Source organism: Platalea leucorodia (assembly GCF_965183815.1).
Source record: "Platalea leucorodia genome assembly, chromosome: 14".
In the NCBI taxonomy this organism is placed as follows: domain Eukaryota; kingdom Metazoa; phylum Chordata; class Aves; order Pelecaniformes; family Threskiornithidae; genus Platalea; species Platalea leucorodia.
This window is the reverse complement of record NC_138836.1, coordinates 12,277,687-12,296,389: the sequence shown is the minus strand read 5'-3', so window position 1 is coordinate 12,296,389 and position 18,703 is coordinate 12,277,687. Positions and strand designations below refer to the sequence as shown.

General features: G+C 43.9%; 1 protein-coding gene across 1 annotated transcript in view; it reads right to left on the bottom strand.

Moving 5' to 3' along the window:
• Positions 1-18,494, bottom strand: part of MYH10 (myosin heavy chain 10) — a 105,718-nt gene extending 87,224 nt beyond the window's left edge. Inside the window, exons 1-3 of the mRNA XM_082326730.1 lie at positions 18,413-18,494; positions 15,361-15,738; positions 1,424-1,580 (exon numbers count right to left, since the gene is read on the bottom strand). Of these exons, the coding sequence (XP_082182856.1) occupies positions 1,424-1,580; positions 15,361-15,705 (502 nt within the window). The 5' untranslated portion in view covers positions 15,706-15,738; positions 18,413-18,494. The remainder of the gene's footprint in view (positions 1-1,423; positions 1,581-15,360; positions 15,739-18,412) is intronic.
• Positions 18,495-18,703: the final 209 nt, after the last annotated feature.

Below are 18,703 nucleotides of genomic sequence, written 5' to 3'. Positions count from 1 at the left end.
GCCCTTATCCACAAACCACTTGAGACTGCTAGGAATAAACTCCTTAAAATAGTCTTAAAGTTTGCTCTGTTCTTCCACATACACTTGTTATTAGAGGTCCTCTGATCTGAGCTGTTAGAGGCTGTTGTTCTGGTCAAGAGGCCATCATTTTTCTTTCATAAGAACACAAACACAGAGCCCCAAATATCCGTTGAGAAATGTGACAGCTCTTGGTGGCCCCAATTTGCTGTTCTTCCATTGCCTGCCCCTGCATCACCCTGCTCAGTGGCAACAGCATGGATTCTTCTGGGGTGAAAGAGCACTCGGCAATCCAGCAACGCGTAGTTTTTTATTAAGCAGCCCTAAAGACAAAGGCACAACTGAAGAAACAAAGACTTACAGTGATTTATTTAAAGACAGGAAATGTCTTTTTAAAAAAGATTTACATTTAAATGGTTGGTTAACCCAGCGGAAACAGTGATTTCTTATTTTGTGTGAACTAGGTCAAATAGCTTTTAACCTACTTCCAGTACATCTATACCAGGTCTCTAGCAGAAAATAGGGGAAGTTTCTCAGACCTGCCCCTTCATGACACACACTTTTCTAGATACAACATGCTCCTGTTTCCAGACTGGTAAAACAGCCACCTAAATATGAACAAATATTAGATAGCATGAGCTGCATTTCCAACGGACTATGTCAGAAGTGCAATTTTACAAGTTCAACAGCATGTGTTTATTTCAAGACATTTATATAACGCCAGATTCACAGGTTTCATATTTGGCCAGCACAGCCTTAAAACCAAAATTCAAAGCATATGCCCACCATAAGCTTACTCTCTATTCTACTACAGACGTGACCTATACCAGTTCGGCAGAAAAAAAAAAAAAAAATCAAAAAAAATGTCAAAGGTTAAGCATTTCCCTGACCTCTTTTTGAACTCAAACATACTATTGTTTCATTGTCACTGCAGATTATTTGTCAGCTGCCAAAACGCCAACATTATTATAGAATTAGAGAGACAAGTCATTAACATACTTTAGCTTTCCCTCTTCAATCACACTTTTTCATTCTTACCTCATTCAAAGCCAGTGTGCTAACATCTTTTGACATTCATCTTATCTCTTCTTTTTTTAAGAAGAAAGTATTTCTACTACAGCTTTCGGTGCCACCAGCTGGCAGAGTACCCTTCCGATTAGCATTAGCTTGCTTCTGTGCCTCAGAAAGTCAGACAAATACACTGACAGGGGCCAATCGCCAAGTTATTTCTAGTCTGAAAGTTGAAGGTTCTAGATAAGAAAGCTTCCCCCCCCCCTTAATGTACTAGAAAAGATTCTGATCTTGTTAGACATTAGTATATAGCTGGATGGTGAAGCTCCAGAGTTTTAGGTACGTTACAAAGAGTTGTCAACTAACTGTTAAGTAACACTTAACTAATTCTTACCTTGTAGCATGCATCTATACGCAGATTCAGATATTGCGTAAATGTGCGGTGGCATTTCATGGCGCTTCTTCCCTCTATACATCTCGATAATGTTTTCTGAATAAATCGGGAGGTTCTTGTAAGGATTTATGACTACGCAGAACAGCCCTGAATAGGTCTTAAAAAAAAAAAGAAACATTTCTGTTAGTAAATGGTATTGAAATAGAGCCATAAAGAGCAGACTACTTTTTTCCACAGGTTCTATAATATTTATCTTAGAAAAAAATTGACATCCTTTTTGTTGAGCAATTCAAAGTACATGCTATATTCAAATTAGTGGTTTCTAATTCTCTTAAAAGACTCTATTTACCTGCATAAAGAGTAATTTAAAGATAATAAATGTGAGTAAATATCAAGTGGAGAACCTGATCTCTTTCCCACAGATACTTAATTCTCCCTTCCGTTTGCCAAGTTACAGGATTTATGGACATCTTTTGATGTTCGACTCTTTCAGTAAAATGTGCAAAGTTATTTTTTCTCTTTTGAGGAAACTGATCATCTTGATTACTCTAGCAAATAATTCGGATAAGGAAAAAGCCTTTTTCCAACCACCACTATTTCTCCTGTCCTATTTCCTCCTATCTGTATGTCTTCCCTGCTCATCAGCCTTTCTCCGTCCCGAAGCGGTCTCCTGGAGAGGTGGTTCCCTCCCCTGTCCCACCCCAGCTGATGGATACCCTGGCAGCTGGCACCGCAGACGGTTCATAGGCTGCTTTCAGAGCTGCTACTGAACAGAAGTTACCAGGAGTACTGTCATGTTAAGAAACTCAAGCACAAACTTTACATTGCTCTTTTCATTCATTCTTACTAAGGCCTTTCTGTTTAGCCAAAAAAATGCCTCAAGTTTACAAAACTGAGCAAGCGTTGCAAACGATACATACAGGTCCACATTGCCCTGGGGATGAAGTATCAAGGACTACTTCAGAACAGTTCAATCTCTGCTCCATAGAAGTTATTTGTAAGGAAGTTAGCATATAGTATATATGAAAGAAAAATGTATACGGTCAGCCACTCATACATTGTTATCTGGAAGGGAGAGATGAGCAGGGCCTGGCTGTACGGGCCTTCCTGGGGATCAGGGGTGAAGCTCACAGACAGCCAGCTTCACACCACGCAGAACAGAGCTAATCCACGGTGTCTCCCTCAACCAAGGCATCTGGATGGCTCTTGCTTTTCTAGAATCAGCCAAAATGGATGATTTTTAAGAAAGCAAAACCTCTCTATTCACCTGCATTCCATCGCATGCTTTGAAAGTGTATTCTTTTGGGTCATTAATGTCTTTATTAGCATAGGAATGTTAGCAAGAGATACCAGGGAGTATCTTTCCGAATGTCAGGAAAACTGTTTCTTACCTTTGTAGGCTGAGAGGAAAGAAGGAATGGAGACAGTGTATAGTATTAAGCAGGTAACTCATGATTCTTATAACATTTGTCAATTTAAAAAATATTTCTGCTACATTTGTATGAACAAAAGTAGCTGAAATTCCTGATCTGCATTTTTTTTTTTTTTAATATACAAGAGATTTTATCTGGAGGAAAAGGTGCCCTGTTCTTTCTACACCTACAAGGGATTCTGGAAAGACAGAGAGAAGGTGATCTCTGAATTGAGTCAGGAGCACCATCGGTAAAGAAAAAGAACTTAGGTTTATGCCAGATGTCCTGACATAAGGGCATCTTATGTCCTTATAGGAAAATAATCTCTCTGCTTTGGTCAGATCCACTGGATGATAAGCGCCCAGCAGTGCCTTACCCAGCCAAACGTCTTTGGTAATAAGGTATTTATTTCTCAAGAGAAAGGAAACAGATGTTATCGGGTCAACTGACCCAAGCATAGAGAAAAACTTCTCAGTCATTAACTCAACACAAGCACAGGGCTGTTGGCAAGCGGGCAGCTCCTCCCCAGCCTCGCGTTCCTACCACCGCCCTGCTGGCCAGCATCGGCGCCATTGCAGTGACTTACCGAGATAGCTACTACCAAAGATAAATTTCAAAAATAATTGGTTGGTAATAGAATCAGTTCCCTGACCAAACTCATTCACAGCCACTAGTGATACTGTAGGGGAGAGGGAAGGCAGGACAGTTATCTTAATGTCACGGTACAACTGACCAAGGAGCCAATTAACTGACAAACACCAGATCTACGTTCCCAGCCAGCCGCCTTCCCTGTGCTCAGCTTCCCTGTGTGTGAGCTGAGTAATCTACCATTACTACGGGTGACATGAAGGCATCGAGAATGACCACAAGCCTGATTTCCATTCTAGTCTTCAAATAAGGATAACTAGAAGAAAGGCACATTCACCAAGCCCATTGCATGGTTCCCACCTCAAAATCACGGAACAGCACCTATGCTGTGTTCCTCCACTGCAGCCACATGTAACGAAAAGTCAGACTTGTTTATCGCTGACTGCAGATGAGATCTAGTCACGAGCAAAAGAATTCACAGAGCCAAAGTCCATTTCCAGATCTGTCCCAAGCCACCCTTTGGCCAGTGTCATGGCAAGAACATCTGCTTAAGCCAGCAGACCCCTTTCCTCCAGGGCGATTCTGGACTCCCATCCAGCAGCACTCCTGCTCCGTTTTTCACCCACCCAGCTTCGGAGATTTGCCATTTACCTCGCTGGGCTGCTGCTCTGTATCTTACTGCGGGCAGGAACTCTCCAAACAGCGACGGATGGCTAAGCGGTCAGGGGTTTGCTGTACATGCTAGCTATATTACAGAGTCACCGTCTTTCAACAGCAACACCTCTATTTCTGCAAATTTATTTAAAACTTTTATCTATTGTTTTGTCCTTTTATGTTCACAAAGGAAAGTTGTTGTTTTCCTGCAGTATCACTGCCCTTCCCCAGACACGAATAAACTCACCTGGTAAGTAAAAAAAAAGAAAAAAATCTCTCTCTCTCTCAAGTGCTAGGATAAGAACAGCTATTTGAAGATTATCCTTCCCTCCTCTCCCCAGTTGCTTTGGCATCTTTTATTTATTTCCCCAACACAGACAAGGAGTGTTATTTAGCTACATAAAGAATTAATAATTTATAAAAACAGCCTTAACAATCCTTCAGACCTCTGATGATGATACCTAACCTGGAAGCCTTTCTAGACTATCTCCCAATGCAGTAATTGGATGGATCGGTGAACCTGGAATGATCAGAATAAGCAAAGTCCAGCTAGATGCCAACAGAACTCAGCCAATCTAAAGGAAGACCAGCAAGTGTCCTGGGCAAATGAAATGGGTTAATTTAAGAGGCTCTAGATTGAACAGGGCCAAACTAGAAATTATGAAGCACAAAATTCTACCATTTCACCAGTGCTGGGGTTCATTTATTTGCAACTAAGTCTAAAGGATAGGCTTCTATCCCTGACCATTAAGTCTGTGTCATGGCATAGCTCTTCACATGCAGCACCTTGAACTCCAGCATCTTGATTTCCTGCACGTTTGTCACTCAGTTCACTCTCCTGCCATCTCCCTGCAGAATTTAAAAATGACACTTTCTTCCAAATATCACCACACGCCTTAATTTATTCAAAGGAAGATGGAACCGAGCTCTCCCACAAGGCCCCCAAATTTCCTGACCATCATCTATTGCAGAAAGCAACACATGAGCATATTGTTGGGTTGTTTTCATGGCTTGGTAGGCATATAAACACAGAAGGGATGCTTTTATTGAGTCAAATTTAATCGGGAAGGAGGTAAATGGTACAAAAATTTTCTACAGTTATTTTATACCTGCAAGTCTCGCAGCATGTTACTATATCAAAGACAGCAGAGTGGAGGTATGGGCTTTCTGCATGCCAACTGAAGACATGAGAGGTAGGCTGAGATTAGTTTACACACCTTGAAAAGCTTCTTGCTGACCAGTCACAGAAAGAATTAGCAGGAATGCTTGCACACCTGCCTTACAAAGGGACACCCTACTTAATGAATGTCACCATGTAACTGTTGAAGATGCCCCGAGCTTTCAGACACACCAAAGGGGCCACGATGCCCTGTGCCTCCTCTCTGTTCTCAGTACATGAACTCTGCCGAAACGGTCAGATCTGAATTACAGTTAGGATCAAGTGCTGAAGAGTGACAGGAACCAGCCAGTCTGGATGAAGAACCCGACATCATTAATTTTTCAGCTGACAGAGGTACATATGTATATTAAGAACTTAAAGGCAAGTGAAGATGCTTATTCACCTTGAGATCAGCTGCAAACGAGCTAGCAAACACACATTCCTGCTTTGCTGAGGAACAGGATATAGACAGTATCAACCAAGAGCAATACGGCGTGTTGGAATGCACACTCTCTAGGCAAGGCTCCAGAGACAAATAGTAAAGCAGTGCTCTGACAGAGGTTTGTTATACAAACTCTCCTTCAGGACACTAATTGCAGAGTTTGAATGTTTCCAGATGCTTACAAGCCTTTACCCAGTAGTATATCATTTCGTAATTTGGATTTTGGTAAGCTATCCCAGACTGCAGAGTTCAGGTTCCTGGCACTGGCCTATTTGAAAACTACATTATATTCCTAGCAGTAAGCAACCTGAGAAAGAGGTGTATGTAAGCGAACTACTGGCAAAGAGAGAGAGCACTACTTCCAGGTGAAAGCACATGGGAATTCAGGCTCTAAATTTGGAGCATGGACTCCCGAGCAAGAAAGGTTTTCACGGCCTGTCCTGTCTTCCCTTAAAACCATATCAAACCTTCACTGTGTATACACATATGGTGGTATTAGTGTCAAAAGCTGTGTGTGATTCCTTAGATTAATAGCTCAGCTTTACAGTTCTTGCATCAAGGAATATGCTGTTATGACTGTTAGGTTGGTTCCTCCTGCCACAACATCAAAAGGCCTCTTTAAAGCGTCTGTCGTGGTTTAACCCCAGCCAGCAACTAAGCACCATGCAGCCGCTCGCTCACTCCCCACCAGTGGGATGGGGGAGAGAATCAGAAGGGTAAAAGGGAGAAAACTCGTGGGTTGAGATAAGAACAGTTTAATAACTAAAGTAAAATAAAAATAGAACAGTAGTAATAATAATAACAACAAGTAATAATAGTACAATAGTAATACAAAGCAAACGATACACTCTACAATTGCTCACCACCCTCCGACTGATGGCCAGCCCGTCCCCCAAGCAGCGATCGTTGCCCCCTCCCCCGGCTAGCTCCCCCAGTTTATATATACGGAGCATGACGTCCCATGGTATGGAATAGCCCCTTGGCCAGTCTGGGTCAGCTGTCCTGGCTGTGCCCCCTCCCAGCTTCTTGTGCACCCGGCAGAGCATGGGCAGTTGAAAAGTCCTTTACCACTGTGAGCGCCACTTAGCAACTACTTAGCAAGAACAAAATGTCAGTGTATCCTCGACATTGTTCTCATCCTAAACCCAAAACACAGCCCCATACCAGCTATCAAGAAGAAAATTAACTCTATCCCAGCTGAAACCAGGACAGCGTCACTTCAGAGAGCATTAGCAAGATGCAGGTAAATTTTTGGAATTTGTAACAATCAGTTTGCATCACCTGAATACCGAGGCTCAACATTCACCTCCAGTTCTTCAGATATAGAAAGTGACAGATTTACTCTATGACTATATAAACAATTATATTGAAGACATCTAGACATCTCCTATTATTACCTGAAATATAAACCAGCAGTTTGTAGCCTAGAAAGCAACACCTGTTTTAAGCAGCATCCCATGTACTAATGGGGCAGACCACATTCTCTAGCTTGATAAACTGCATCATTATAGCATTTTCTTGTCTGATTGCATTTCCTGAGGTTATGGATCCACCTTTCACACTCCAAGACCTATGAAGTCCTACAAGCTTGACATGGTTTTCTCATGTACTACCTTTTCCCCCTAAATGAGGCAGTTTTCCAATCCCAAATTCAAGCCTTAAAGAAGGGCAGGCAGCTCTTCAGTCTCAGAGGGGAGGGACGTGAGGCAGTGGCCTGGGGTGGAACCCATTCGCTGCTTTGCACAGCAGCCCCACCACCACCCCCCCAAGCCCGTGCTCCCCAGCCAGGGCACAGTCAAGACTGGAACCCAGAAATCATCCCAGACATGGCTGTACAAGCCCGAACTGCTAGATAAAAAAAAAACCCAACAGTAAGTCCTGTTGGCAGCCAAGAAGTTGGAGTCAAGGGTGCCGACAAGGGTAAGGAACCTCCCGCGGGGTAATGGGAACCTCGGCTCTGGCAGAGGCTGGGGCCAAGGGCCACTGACCGTTACTCAGGGCAATGGAAGGGTAAAATCTGCGCAGGAGGAGAACGAGAAAGGGAAGGAGCACAACACATACACAAGCTGTGTATGTGTTGTGAGGCACAGCCCTCACTTCAGAAGATTTGTCTATGGATGTTCTCTACAGCTACCACTGAAGAGAGGAGGTTCACCAGTACTGTATTTTCACATTTATAGCCTTCAGGTCATGTGTTTAAAGAGAGAAAAACCAACATTAGATCATGGGTACAGGTTACAGTCCTGCTCAGTCAGCTCACCGCCTCTCGGAGACAGAGAGGCCCAGCCGCTCAGACAGCACGACTGCTTCAGCCACAGCAACTGCAAAGGGGTAAAACATGATCTTAGGTTGCACCAGGGCCAGAAGAGTATTAATATCCTTTCCCAGGGCTCCTGTATAGCTGCACGTTGGAGCTTGACTGCTCCACAGGCGGCTTGCAACAGGCTACCCGTGGCTTCTGCTGCAGGCATACAGCTTGAAGGGGTGTCTTGCAACACAGTGCATTCCACTGAGTACTTGAACAGGAGTCCATAAGCCAAATTATTGCACTTTTTTAGGATGCTAAGCTACTATTTTTATAGAAACAGAACATTTGACAAGAACATGCACTTTTGCATACCTCTGCTTGCCTGAGGGCAAGGAGGGCATTGATTCACTTCCCTTAAATCCCTCAGACATTTCTAACAAAGGCAAACCCTACTCAGAACTCTCTCAACTTGATCACATTTAGAAGTCTTCTAAAAATCAGAATTAATTTAAAAACAAGTTCTTGTGTCAAAGCAGCCCTTAGAATTTGAACCCCAGCATTTCTTCTGCCATATATTAGGTACTAGATGCAGAAACTGGGTTGTGTTAAGGAAAAGACGAAATTCAGTAACAAACTCCATTTCTTTCAGGTTCTTTTAATACCAGTCTTCGATACTCAGTAATGTGAAACATTCCCAACTGGACCAGCAGGAAAATTAAAGCAATTAGAACGCAGAGGCTTACGTAACGTCACAGATTGTTCTAGGTTACGCTCTGGCCTCACAGGAGGCAGCAGCTTAAGAGAAGAAACAGCTTATAGACAGCTCCTCAAGTGCAGTTTTGTAAGAGCTTCCACCCACAGCAGGCTCTGGAACTGGGGACTACAGCATATTTCTCATTCTTTCCCGCTTCTGCCCCAGTAAAATGGAAAATACATAAAAAATGAAAGTAACACAGGGCTGCAGACCAATTACAGAGCTAATACTTGTAATTATCAAAAAGATCTGCTGAAGTGTTTTTAATTGCACAATAGTAAGCATGTTTTCTTTTTTACTGGTAGAAAGAAAACCCAGTAGGCATATACACAAAGAGCAATAATTAGCAGCAAGGTTCCAGGAGCTCTCAGCCTTACATAAACAGTTTCCAACCCTTTTGAAAAAGTCTTTGCTAAAAGAAAAAAGTGGAGGAGTGGGCGGGGAAGATAATGCATAGTTCATTAGAGTTTGGAGGACTTTGAGGTTGAATCTAACCCTTTCCTCAAGAGCGCTTCACCACCTTTTTGTCCTTCCTCAAGGAACAGCAAAACTAGTCATCTCTAACTTGACTTCACCTACAGCACGCACACATCTTACGCCACATGTCCCCACCTGGAACTTTCTAGCTGAGCACCCAAACGCAGGCCACGGGCTCGCCAACAACAGGCAGCACCAGGGAACATCCCACGTACCCTCACACCAAGGCAAGAGGCCATTTGGATGCTGACGTGGGTTAACAGAAGTCAAGTGTTTGAGAAATTGTATTAATTTCAATCCTTTTGACTGAATGGGGTCAGGAAGCAGTTAAGTAGCAGTTGCAATGATTTATGGGGGTATGTGTAAGCTACATATAATCAACTGTGGGCAATGGACTTCCTCCAGGAGAACTGGGACTAGAACAGATGTGGCAACAGCAACATTTTTTAAAATAGAGTTTTATAAAGTCCATTTGAATATCTTAGTTTTTACTGCAGCTTAATTACACCCTATGTTTGAGTGAGCAATTCCTTCATCCCATCTAACTGCACTGGATACAGGAGTGGGAGCTTTTGACTGCACAAGACAGATTTCTGGTCCCACAATATCTTCTTTCAGTTAGAAAAAGATAACTCAAACGTTTCTATACCCATTGCGTAGACAACGTGACAGTTATCCAGGAACTTTTCAGATATTACTCTGCACTTACCAGTCAGACCATTAAGATACAGCCATCTAAAACTCAGATGTTATACTTTTCTGGAAAATCGGTAAGGTGTGTCAAACCTCTACAGGATCCATACTATTCGTGCTTGCTAGGGTACTTAGGGAGAAACCCATTCTGGTTTAATAAAATATTTCTGTTAACAAGAGCATAAGGTTATGTTTTTACATTCATTAGTAGAGTATGTAGAAACATATAAGCTTTTAAAATATGCTTTAAAACGAAAATGGAAGGGTCTTTCCTGCCATCGGAAGTAGTACAGACACAAAAGCTGAGCTTTAAATTGCTGGAAAAAGCATCACCTAGCCCTGAATTTGAAGTATTAACAGTCATTAGCTTATTCATTCCAATTCCAGCCAGTGTCTGCCATATGAAGAAGCTGCTTTCCATTTAGTAGAAACGAGGTACTTACTTACATTCCTGATCTATGCAACGAGCTGCATTTTGATGAACTGAAATGCTTTTACTAGACTTAAAAATTCAAAATGCTAAGAAAGTTATATCCAGAATGCTGCCTAACAAAGCATTGAAACATTATTTAGAGTGATCAGGAACACTCCTGACCACTTTGCTTTTTGCAGTTCTAGAAGTGGTATAGCACATCTCAAAATTGACATTCAGACTTCAAAAAAAAAAAAAAAGAACCTTCTTGCTCTGAAGTGAAAGAAAAGGACTCTCAAACTGCACATTAACTAGCCACGCTCTCCTCCAAGCGCAGGGAAAACAAAACGGTAAAAAAACCAACTTAAATACATTAAAAAATACTGACACAGTTCTTTCCTTCAGATCAGCCATATGAGTCAAATTGGGTAGTAAACTTTGAGTAGAAGCCTAATTTTGAACATAACTGACATACCTATATATAAGCTTTCTGAATAGACACTGAAGCTAATACACTGTTGATGTTAAAGTACAGAGATATCAAGTTGGAGAAAATGCCTCTTCCTACACCCGAAACTCCTTTGCAGCTTTCAAACCTTATTCGTAGCTCTCCATCAAAGCACCGAGTATTGCTCCCCTCCACATTGTCAAGTGCAGCATCTGTTCTTCTAGTGCCTTATTTTCAGACTAAATCCTTCTTCTTGTTTGTCTCCCCTGCCACTCCGATCCCTTCCCACCAGAACCAGAGACCCCTTTCAAGCGTCTCCCTTTTCCCAGGACTCCAGCTGAAGGAGATAGCTATAGCTCGGACAGCCAAAGTCACTTCTTCAGCTGGGCTTCGCACGCCCCCCCACAACAGCAAACTGACACCACAAACCTCTGAGCCACGAGCAAAACTGCTCCTGAACCTCCACAGCTTACAGCACAGCAGTTTAAAAATCGAAGTTGGCAATTTCCTACATTCAGATACCACATTGGACCATGAAGATTTTGGAAGCTGGTTCATGAGAAACCTCAAACCTCATGAAGCGGTGACAAGGAGAATTACTGTAGCAGTAATCTTGCCTATCACAGCTTGTCACAAAGCATTAAGGCAACCGGTCTTGAGAACTGAGTGGCATTCAAGGCTGATGGACCCTTAACAACCACTCTTTCCAGCGGATGTCTCCATTTCATTGTCTGATTCAAAGATTATTTCCTGCCCCTCCATGAAATCATATTTTGCTGACATGACTTAAGCAGAAACCAAAATCTAGGGCTGATATCTAGAAGCCTTCACAGTGGCATCTTACATACAGGTCTTATAAAAATAAAGATGCTTCCTCACGCAGGCTGCAAACCTTGGTGATCCGAAACATCTGACAACTGGAGCCCCTTCTTAAAGCAATGCCCCCAGAAAGATACTGGAACTCAGTTCATCATGGTATAAGGATATTCAAGAACAACCACAAAACCAGTCTGAGCAAAATCACGTTTATTCCAAATCTTCAAAGGCCCTCCTAAGCCCCTGGGTGTTCCTCCTGGGTACCCTTACAATGAACCACCTCCAGTTTCTGATCTACAGCTGTGAAGGATATTACTAAATACACGCTGAAGCTAGTGTTAGTGTTAAAGCTGGCCACCCTACAGCAAAGCAGGTAGAATAGTGAAGTTTTATATGAAGCTGAAGAATTGACAGTTAACAAGCATTTAAGGTAACCAAAACCCATGAGAAGCTGCCACTACAGTAAGACGTGAGAGACCAATTTAGAGTATTAGTGAATCAAATGACACATCCCTGCCATAAGAAATGCTGATATCCCTAGAAAAGCACAAAATTTGGAAAAATTCAGCTACGAAACACAAGGAAGAGTGCAAACTCCTACTCCTTTTCTCATTCTCCTAATGATAAAAAAAAAACCTGCTGTAGATGGCTGCACCTTCACAGAAGCAACACTTGCACTTGATAAAAACCAAGCCTCAAACATGAGCAGAGATCATCTCAGGGACTTCCAGATTCTGCAGGATCATGCTTAGTCATTGATGGGTTAAGGAGGAAAGTGTAAGAAGTCAGAATGATAGATTTGCCCCATCTTCAGGGCTGAATATATACACATATAGTATACTTCAAAAGAATTTGCAAAGATAGTACAGCTTCACTAGGAAAGAATTTTTTAACATACTCTTCAGTTACACTCAAAATAAACCTTGTGTTGAGGAATGGAATAGGTGATGTTAAAAGTGGAGCAAGATAAGAAGTTATTTCATCTCCAAAACAAAACTAGGATCACTATCATTTACACTCCAGCCATTCTTCCCCGCAGGATGTGTACAAGAACTGCTACCGTTCATCTTCTGTGTTGTCATGATCAGACCAGAAATAGAGACAGAACCAAGCATTGACATCATGCTTTTACAAGCCACTGGTCTTCCAGATTCTCCATTTGTGTTCATCTCCCACAGCACAGTAATAATGCGACTGAGAGGCTAAGATCGTGCCACTTGGCAGACATTAGAAATGCTAGAAGTTCCAGAAACTCCTCGCCATCCCTACTTAGACATTACTTGAAACTCTTCTTGATGAGATGAGCGTCACTGCCCAGGTCATGCCGACTGGCACTAGCTAGCTTTAGTCAGCCCTCCCTGTTCCTCCAGCAGAGTCATCTTGAAGAGGTAGATTACAGACCGATGACGAGACCCACTGACCAAATTCCTCAGCTTGTTTGTTTCCTTTCTAGGGATCGAAAGGAAACGTGTATCTACTTCAGTTGACAGTCTGTCATCTTCTACTTCCTAGAAAGGCAATGCTGCATGCTGCCTATTGTGAATTAAAGGAAACCAAAACAGATTCACCATCTCCATCTTAACTACTTGAGACCAACACCAAAATAGAAGATTTCAGTTTGGTTATTATGAGTACTGTCTGGAAGTCAAAACATACCTTTAACTGACTCTCGTCATGGCCAAACCGCCATACTTCACTTGATCAGCTCAGTTACCTTTGGCTCTTTTCTTTACACCAAGCGAACATCAGCGGGTTACGCAGGCAGCGGCAATCGCTCCAGGCTGTGCCGTCAGCAGCAGCAATGCCAGTGCCACATTCAAGAAGTTCAGGGATCCCTGACAGAGATCCCTACCAGAACCACACTAAAAACCCCACCAGTTTCTCTCTATGGCCTGCTGAACCTCGCCAGCATTCAGCTTCTACCCTAATAGTACTCCCAACTGTTTCCCCCCCCCCCCCCCCCCCTTCAAAAAATAAGCTGAGCTTCAATTTCAAACAAGAAGCCATTATTACAGCTGCATAGAAACATTATTCTTGGTAACAGTAGCATCCTCCAGCAATGTTCCTGTAACTCAGACCTCCAGTTAAGGCCAACAAATCCATTAGCTTCTTGATCCCAACCAACTTCTTCCAGCTCAAGGGCAGGCAAGGTCATTAGTAATGTACTGATGCAGTAATCCTCAATGCCAAGGAACCAAGTTTTAGAGTCTGCCCCAACAGTTAAAGAATGAAAGCAGAAAGCACCCTTTTGGGAAGGGGGTAGGGAAGAAAAAAAAGGTAAGTCACCTATAGGATATCACAAACTGCACGTATACAATAAGCCAGCCTTTCACAAAGCAGACTTTTTTAATTTGTCAGCCATCCAAAGTAACCGGACTGTATCATCTGTGTCTACAGAAGAGGGACAGGCTCTCAACACCATCCTCCAGAAGCATTTCTGGCTATGTTTACTTTATAGAGTCCTTAGACTAGAGCTTGCTTTGACATTTAAGGCCTTCAGCTTTTAACCTTTGTAATGAAATACAGTTATAATAGTTGTAATGAATTTCATAACAACTAGCATTATGATTGATACATATACTGAAAACTTTTGACCTATCAACTTGTTTACTTTTAATTTTCAATCTGGTCCTTACTAATTATCCAATTAGTTTACTTATAAGCTTGCAGGAATCATTCCAGAAGTATTTTTTGCTGAGCTCTGCTGTAAGGGACTTGGTAGAAGGTCTTGGAAGGATAAAAGCCAAAAACCCACGCAAGAAACTGACAAAGCACAAATATGAAGAATATTTTGAAGTTGCACATAATTTTTAATAAGTCCCACTATTACCAAGGGCCACGCAAAAAGGTACCCCATTAATACCTAGACGGAAGGGAAAGTGAGCCAACTAACTAGCAGAACTGAATAAAATGGATTCAAGCTTCAGAACAAGTGTTTATTAAAATGAGCCAAGCATTTAAGCAGATGTTCCAGTTTCTTTTAAGATAGAAAGTCTACTTGTAGCTCTTAATGATACTCTGACTCAACAAGTCACTATGCAATCAGTTTGCCAAGAGACAAGGAGCTACTCTCAACTGTACGCCACAGACACTCATTTAATATTGTTCAAGGAAGGAACGGGGTCAAAAGCAGCATCAATGGCGTTGCGATTTCTAACTCTATAGGAAGATGGGGATAAGCCAGATGTTCCAAGCAGTGCTTCAAAACCACTGAAAAAAGAAAGCTTTATCTTATTGGTTTATTTTAAGCACTCGAACACATTCTTTCCTGGCCCACTAAGTTGATATTAGATTCCAAAAAGACATTCTGCATTCCTAGCACTCTCCAACTCCAGCTTTTAAATAATAGCATAACCTCTTATTATCATTTTTAATACGCAGCAAGTTAAAGCAAGATATATGCTTATTCATACGAGCAATTAAGCAACAGGTATTCAGCAAAGTTAGGTTTTGTAATCTCTCATCAGCTCAAACAAGCCATTTGATACTATTCACTGTATCAGTTAAGCATGTCTGAGGCAAGTGCTCTAACAAGCGGCATGAGCTAAGCACCCAGAGTTGCCATTTAGCATTCTATTTTTGAAAGATGCTTGCAGAATTATTTCCATAGGAGAATTTTTTATTATTTGTTCTATGACAACAGAGTTCTTGACCTGTACACAGCATGGAAAAAGACCCTGGACTAATCTAAATACACACAAAAGGCCACAAAGTATTTAGGCTATCGAAATCAGAGCCAAGACCCCTTCCCACATTTCGGATAAGTAAAGGAAGGGGAATCAGATAAGTTCAGCTGAATCAGCACCTGTAATGAATCTAATAATTAGTACTTACATAGATGAGCCCAGAGTAATACCGATCCTTTAAATTATGCAATACAGAGGCTTCATTTAAACAGGTTAATTCTGCCATGTCTTCCACTTTAGAGAACTTGGGAGGATTCATCTTCTGAATATCATCTTTATTGACTAGTGCTTTCTTTCCATTCTCTGCCAGTTCGACCAACACTTCATCCCCTTTTTCCTCCTTGATGCTGGCTGCCTCAAAACCATGGCGCTCTGAAGGAATCCACACCAACTTTTTAGCAGTCCAATCAGCCTGGGTGGCAGGGTTGTAGATTACAGCCCTATCCACGAAGAGGTATCTCTCTGGATCTTCCTGTCCAGATCTCTGTGCCATTGTAGAAAGGGAAGGTGTCCACTATCAGTTACCCTGTAAATTGGAGAGCAAAAAAAAGCAAAGAGTATGTTACATACCATGTTCTTATCAATGAAATGAATGGAGCTATAGCACATCAATTAAGTGATTATCACTATTATCTGTACCTTCCCTTGATGAAGAAGCACTGTTAATTTTTTCCATAGTCTAAAGAAGCTGCCATACAACCAAGAGCCCCTGTTCGCCCAGCGGCCCTCTGAACAAACCAACTGCCATGCAAAAGTTAAAATGACCTGTCAAGTATAATTCCAGACCCAAAACACAGAACTCTATAAATGGGTTCTAATTGTGCATCAGCTATGGAGAGACATTGCAACAAATGTGAGAGCAACAAGCAGGAAAAATATGCGTGTCTTCTGTCCTTAAATAACGAAGAAGAGCAAATTTAACAAAAGCTTGCCAGTAAACTCAACTTCAGTTGAGCAGTAAAAAAAAATATAGATATAAAAAGTGTTCAGTGGATAGCTAACTACAATAACCAGAAGGTGGTGAGAATATGCTTTAAAATGTGGATTTTGAACTACAGACAAGAACTTGAGACACCGGGGGTTTCTGCAAGACATTAAGCTAGCTAAACCTTGCTCATGTTCTTCCTGAAAAACATGAGAATTTTTGCACTTGTACTGCCTGCTTCTGTTCTCAGTCGTGAGCGCTGACATGACTATACTCCAAAAAAATGTCTCCAGATCTCAAGTGTACCTTGAGGCTCAAGACTCAGCAAGGACTGATGTTAGATTTTCCAACAGCTTCATGGGTAATTTGAAGGGGAAAGAAAAAACTGCTGACGAGAGCTCCCGCACACTCATTTTACCTATTTGCCTCTACCTAAGAGAGGCCACCGCATCTTTAGTTAATAAGACTGTCACATCTAGGATTCCTGGAGCTAGCAGTTTCATCTGGAACTGCCCGAGGAGCAACAAAGTCAAGCCTGACACCTAGCACTCAGGTCATTAAATATCTTGTTTTTCCACACGCTAGATCTTTTCTGCTGAAGAATGTTACGTTAGCTAATGGTAGCCTCTTCCAGCAGGTAACCGAAAGGTTAGCTTCAAAAGCAAGGAAGGTTTCGCAAACTGCATTTGTCATCTTTCATACTATGGTGTGCACCCTGATGGAAGACGTTCTGCAACACACCCATCCTCAGAAGAACATGTAATTAAATACAATAGTTGTGTCTCCATCTACGGCATGGACATTTCTTACATTGTCCAACTTTTAATGCAAAGTAAGCATGAAGTCATTGCACTCTTCAGAGGTTTGAGGAGCAGACCGTTTACTACAGACGGCTTAATTCAAATCAAGAGGTGATGACTCAACATTTAAAGTATTTTAGAAGAGCCTCTGAGAGAAAAAGTCAATGAGGAAAGAGGGAATCGTTGAGGGGACACCTTAAGTGATAGCAGGACTCCTCAGCCAGGAAAATAAAGAAATTAGTCAAGGAATGCTACAGTTAGCTCAAGACGCTCACAAATTTAATATCCAAGCTTTCAACCCCAGTTCAGACAGCTGTTTGTCTCCACTGTGCTAGACTACAGCTGAAGTTCCAACAAAGACCTGAAACGCCATTGCCGCCCTCGTGTGCAAACGCATCGCGGTGTCAAGTCTCCCAAAGCTCCCTGCCCAGGTATGACAGGCAGCATTTATGATAAGCTCGGTCTCAGTTGTGCACGCTGAGATGTAGTGAAACCTAGAGGCCAGATAAAATGGGTATGACAAAATTATGACAAAATTAATCGGTATTGTTCCCCAGCGGAATTAAAGGCTGAAGACTGAAATGAATGCATGGACTGACTTCATACCAGTTCCTGAGGAATATACCCAACATCAGCGGATCACAGTTTCAGGGTCATTTTTCCACTTTGGCTTTTAATTGCACCGAGTCCATCACAAAAGACCCTCTGCAGAAGCAAAGCGATTTGCAGCTTACTCTACCCAGGCTCCTCTGTTAACAATAGCATTCAAATGAAATACACAAATGAGCACATTTATCATGCAGGAATCCAGCACTCCCAAAAGACGACTCGTGCAAAAAGGAGAAAAAAAAAAACCCAAAATCCCTACACATGTTCGGCTCCCCTAAACAAAAGGGGGCGGGGGGGAGGATGGGGAGTGGCAGCCCTCAGCGCTGCCCGGGCATTTTCAAGGGCAGGGGCAGCCCCAGGAGCCGCAGGAGCCGCGCCGCCCCCGGGCGCCGAAGGCTGATGCTCGCCGCCGTCCTCCCGCGGGAGCGGGCGCGGAGCCCCCCGGCAGGGCCGCGGGCCCCGCCGCCGCCCCCCCCGAAGGACAAAGGAGGCGGCCGGGGCGGCTCGGCCCCGCGGGCCCCGGGAGCGGCCCCCTCCCCGGCGCAGCCCCGCGCCCCCCGCCCAGCCGCCGCCCCGCCCGCGCGGAGGCTGCGGGAAAGGGAGAAAATGGCCACCTTCCCCTCACCGCGGCGGCGGGGAGCGGCGGCGGTGCGGCGGAGCGGGGGGATGCGGCGGCGCGGGCGGGCGGGCGGGACGGGCGGCGCGGCCCGCACAAGGGGGTCTTTGTGTGCCGGGCCCGCCGCCCCCGCCCACCCTCGCGGCGGGCGGGCCTGTCTCCGCGCCCCCCCCCGGCGAGCCCCCCCGCCCGCCCCGGGGAGCCCCGGGCCGCCGCCGGTCACGGCCGCCGCCGGTGGCCGCCGCCTCACCTGTGTAGCGCCCGGCCGCCGCCGTGCCCCGGAGCTCGCGCCGCCCGCCCGGCTCCTCAGCACTGGCGCCGCTCCGCCCCCCGCCCGCCGCGCTCCTTTAGCGCCACACCGAGCCCTCCGCCCCCCGCTCGCCGCCGCCGCCGCCGGCCCCGCCCCTGCCGCCGCAGGCCGCCGCCCTCCCATTGGGCGACGGCCACGTCCGTCCGCCGCCGCGCGCTCGCCCATTGGCCCGCGCCGCGGCCGCTCTCCAGCCACGGCCATAGCAACCTCCACACGCTACCCTCCAAACCC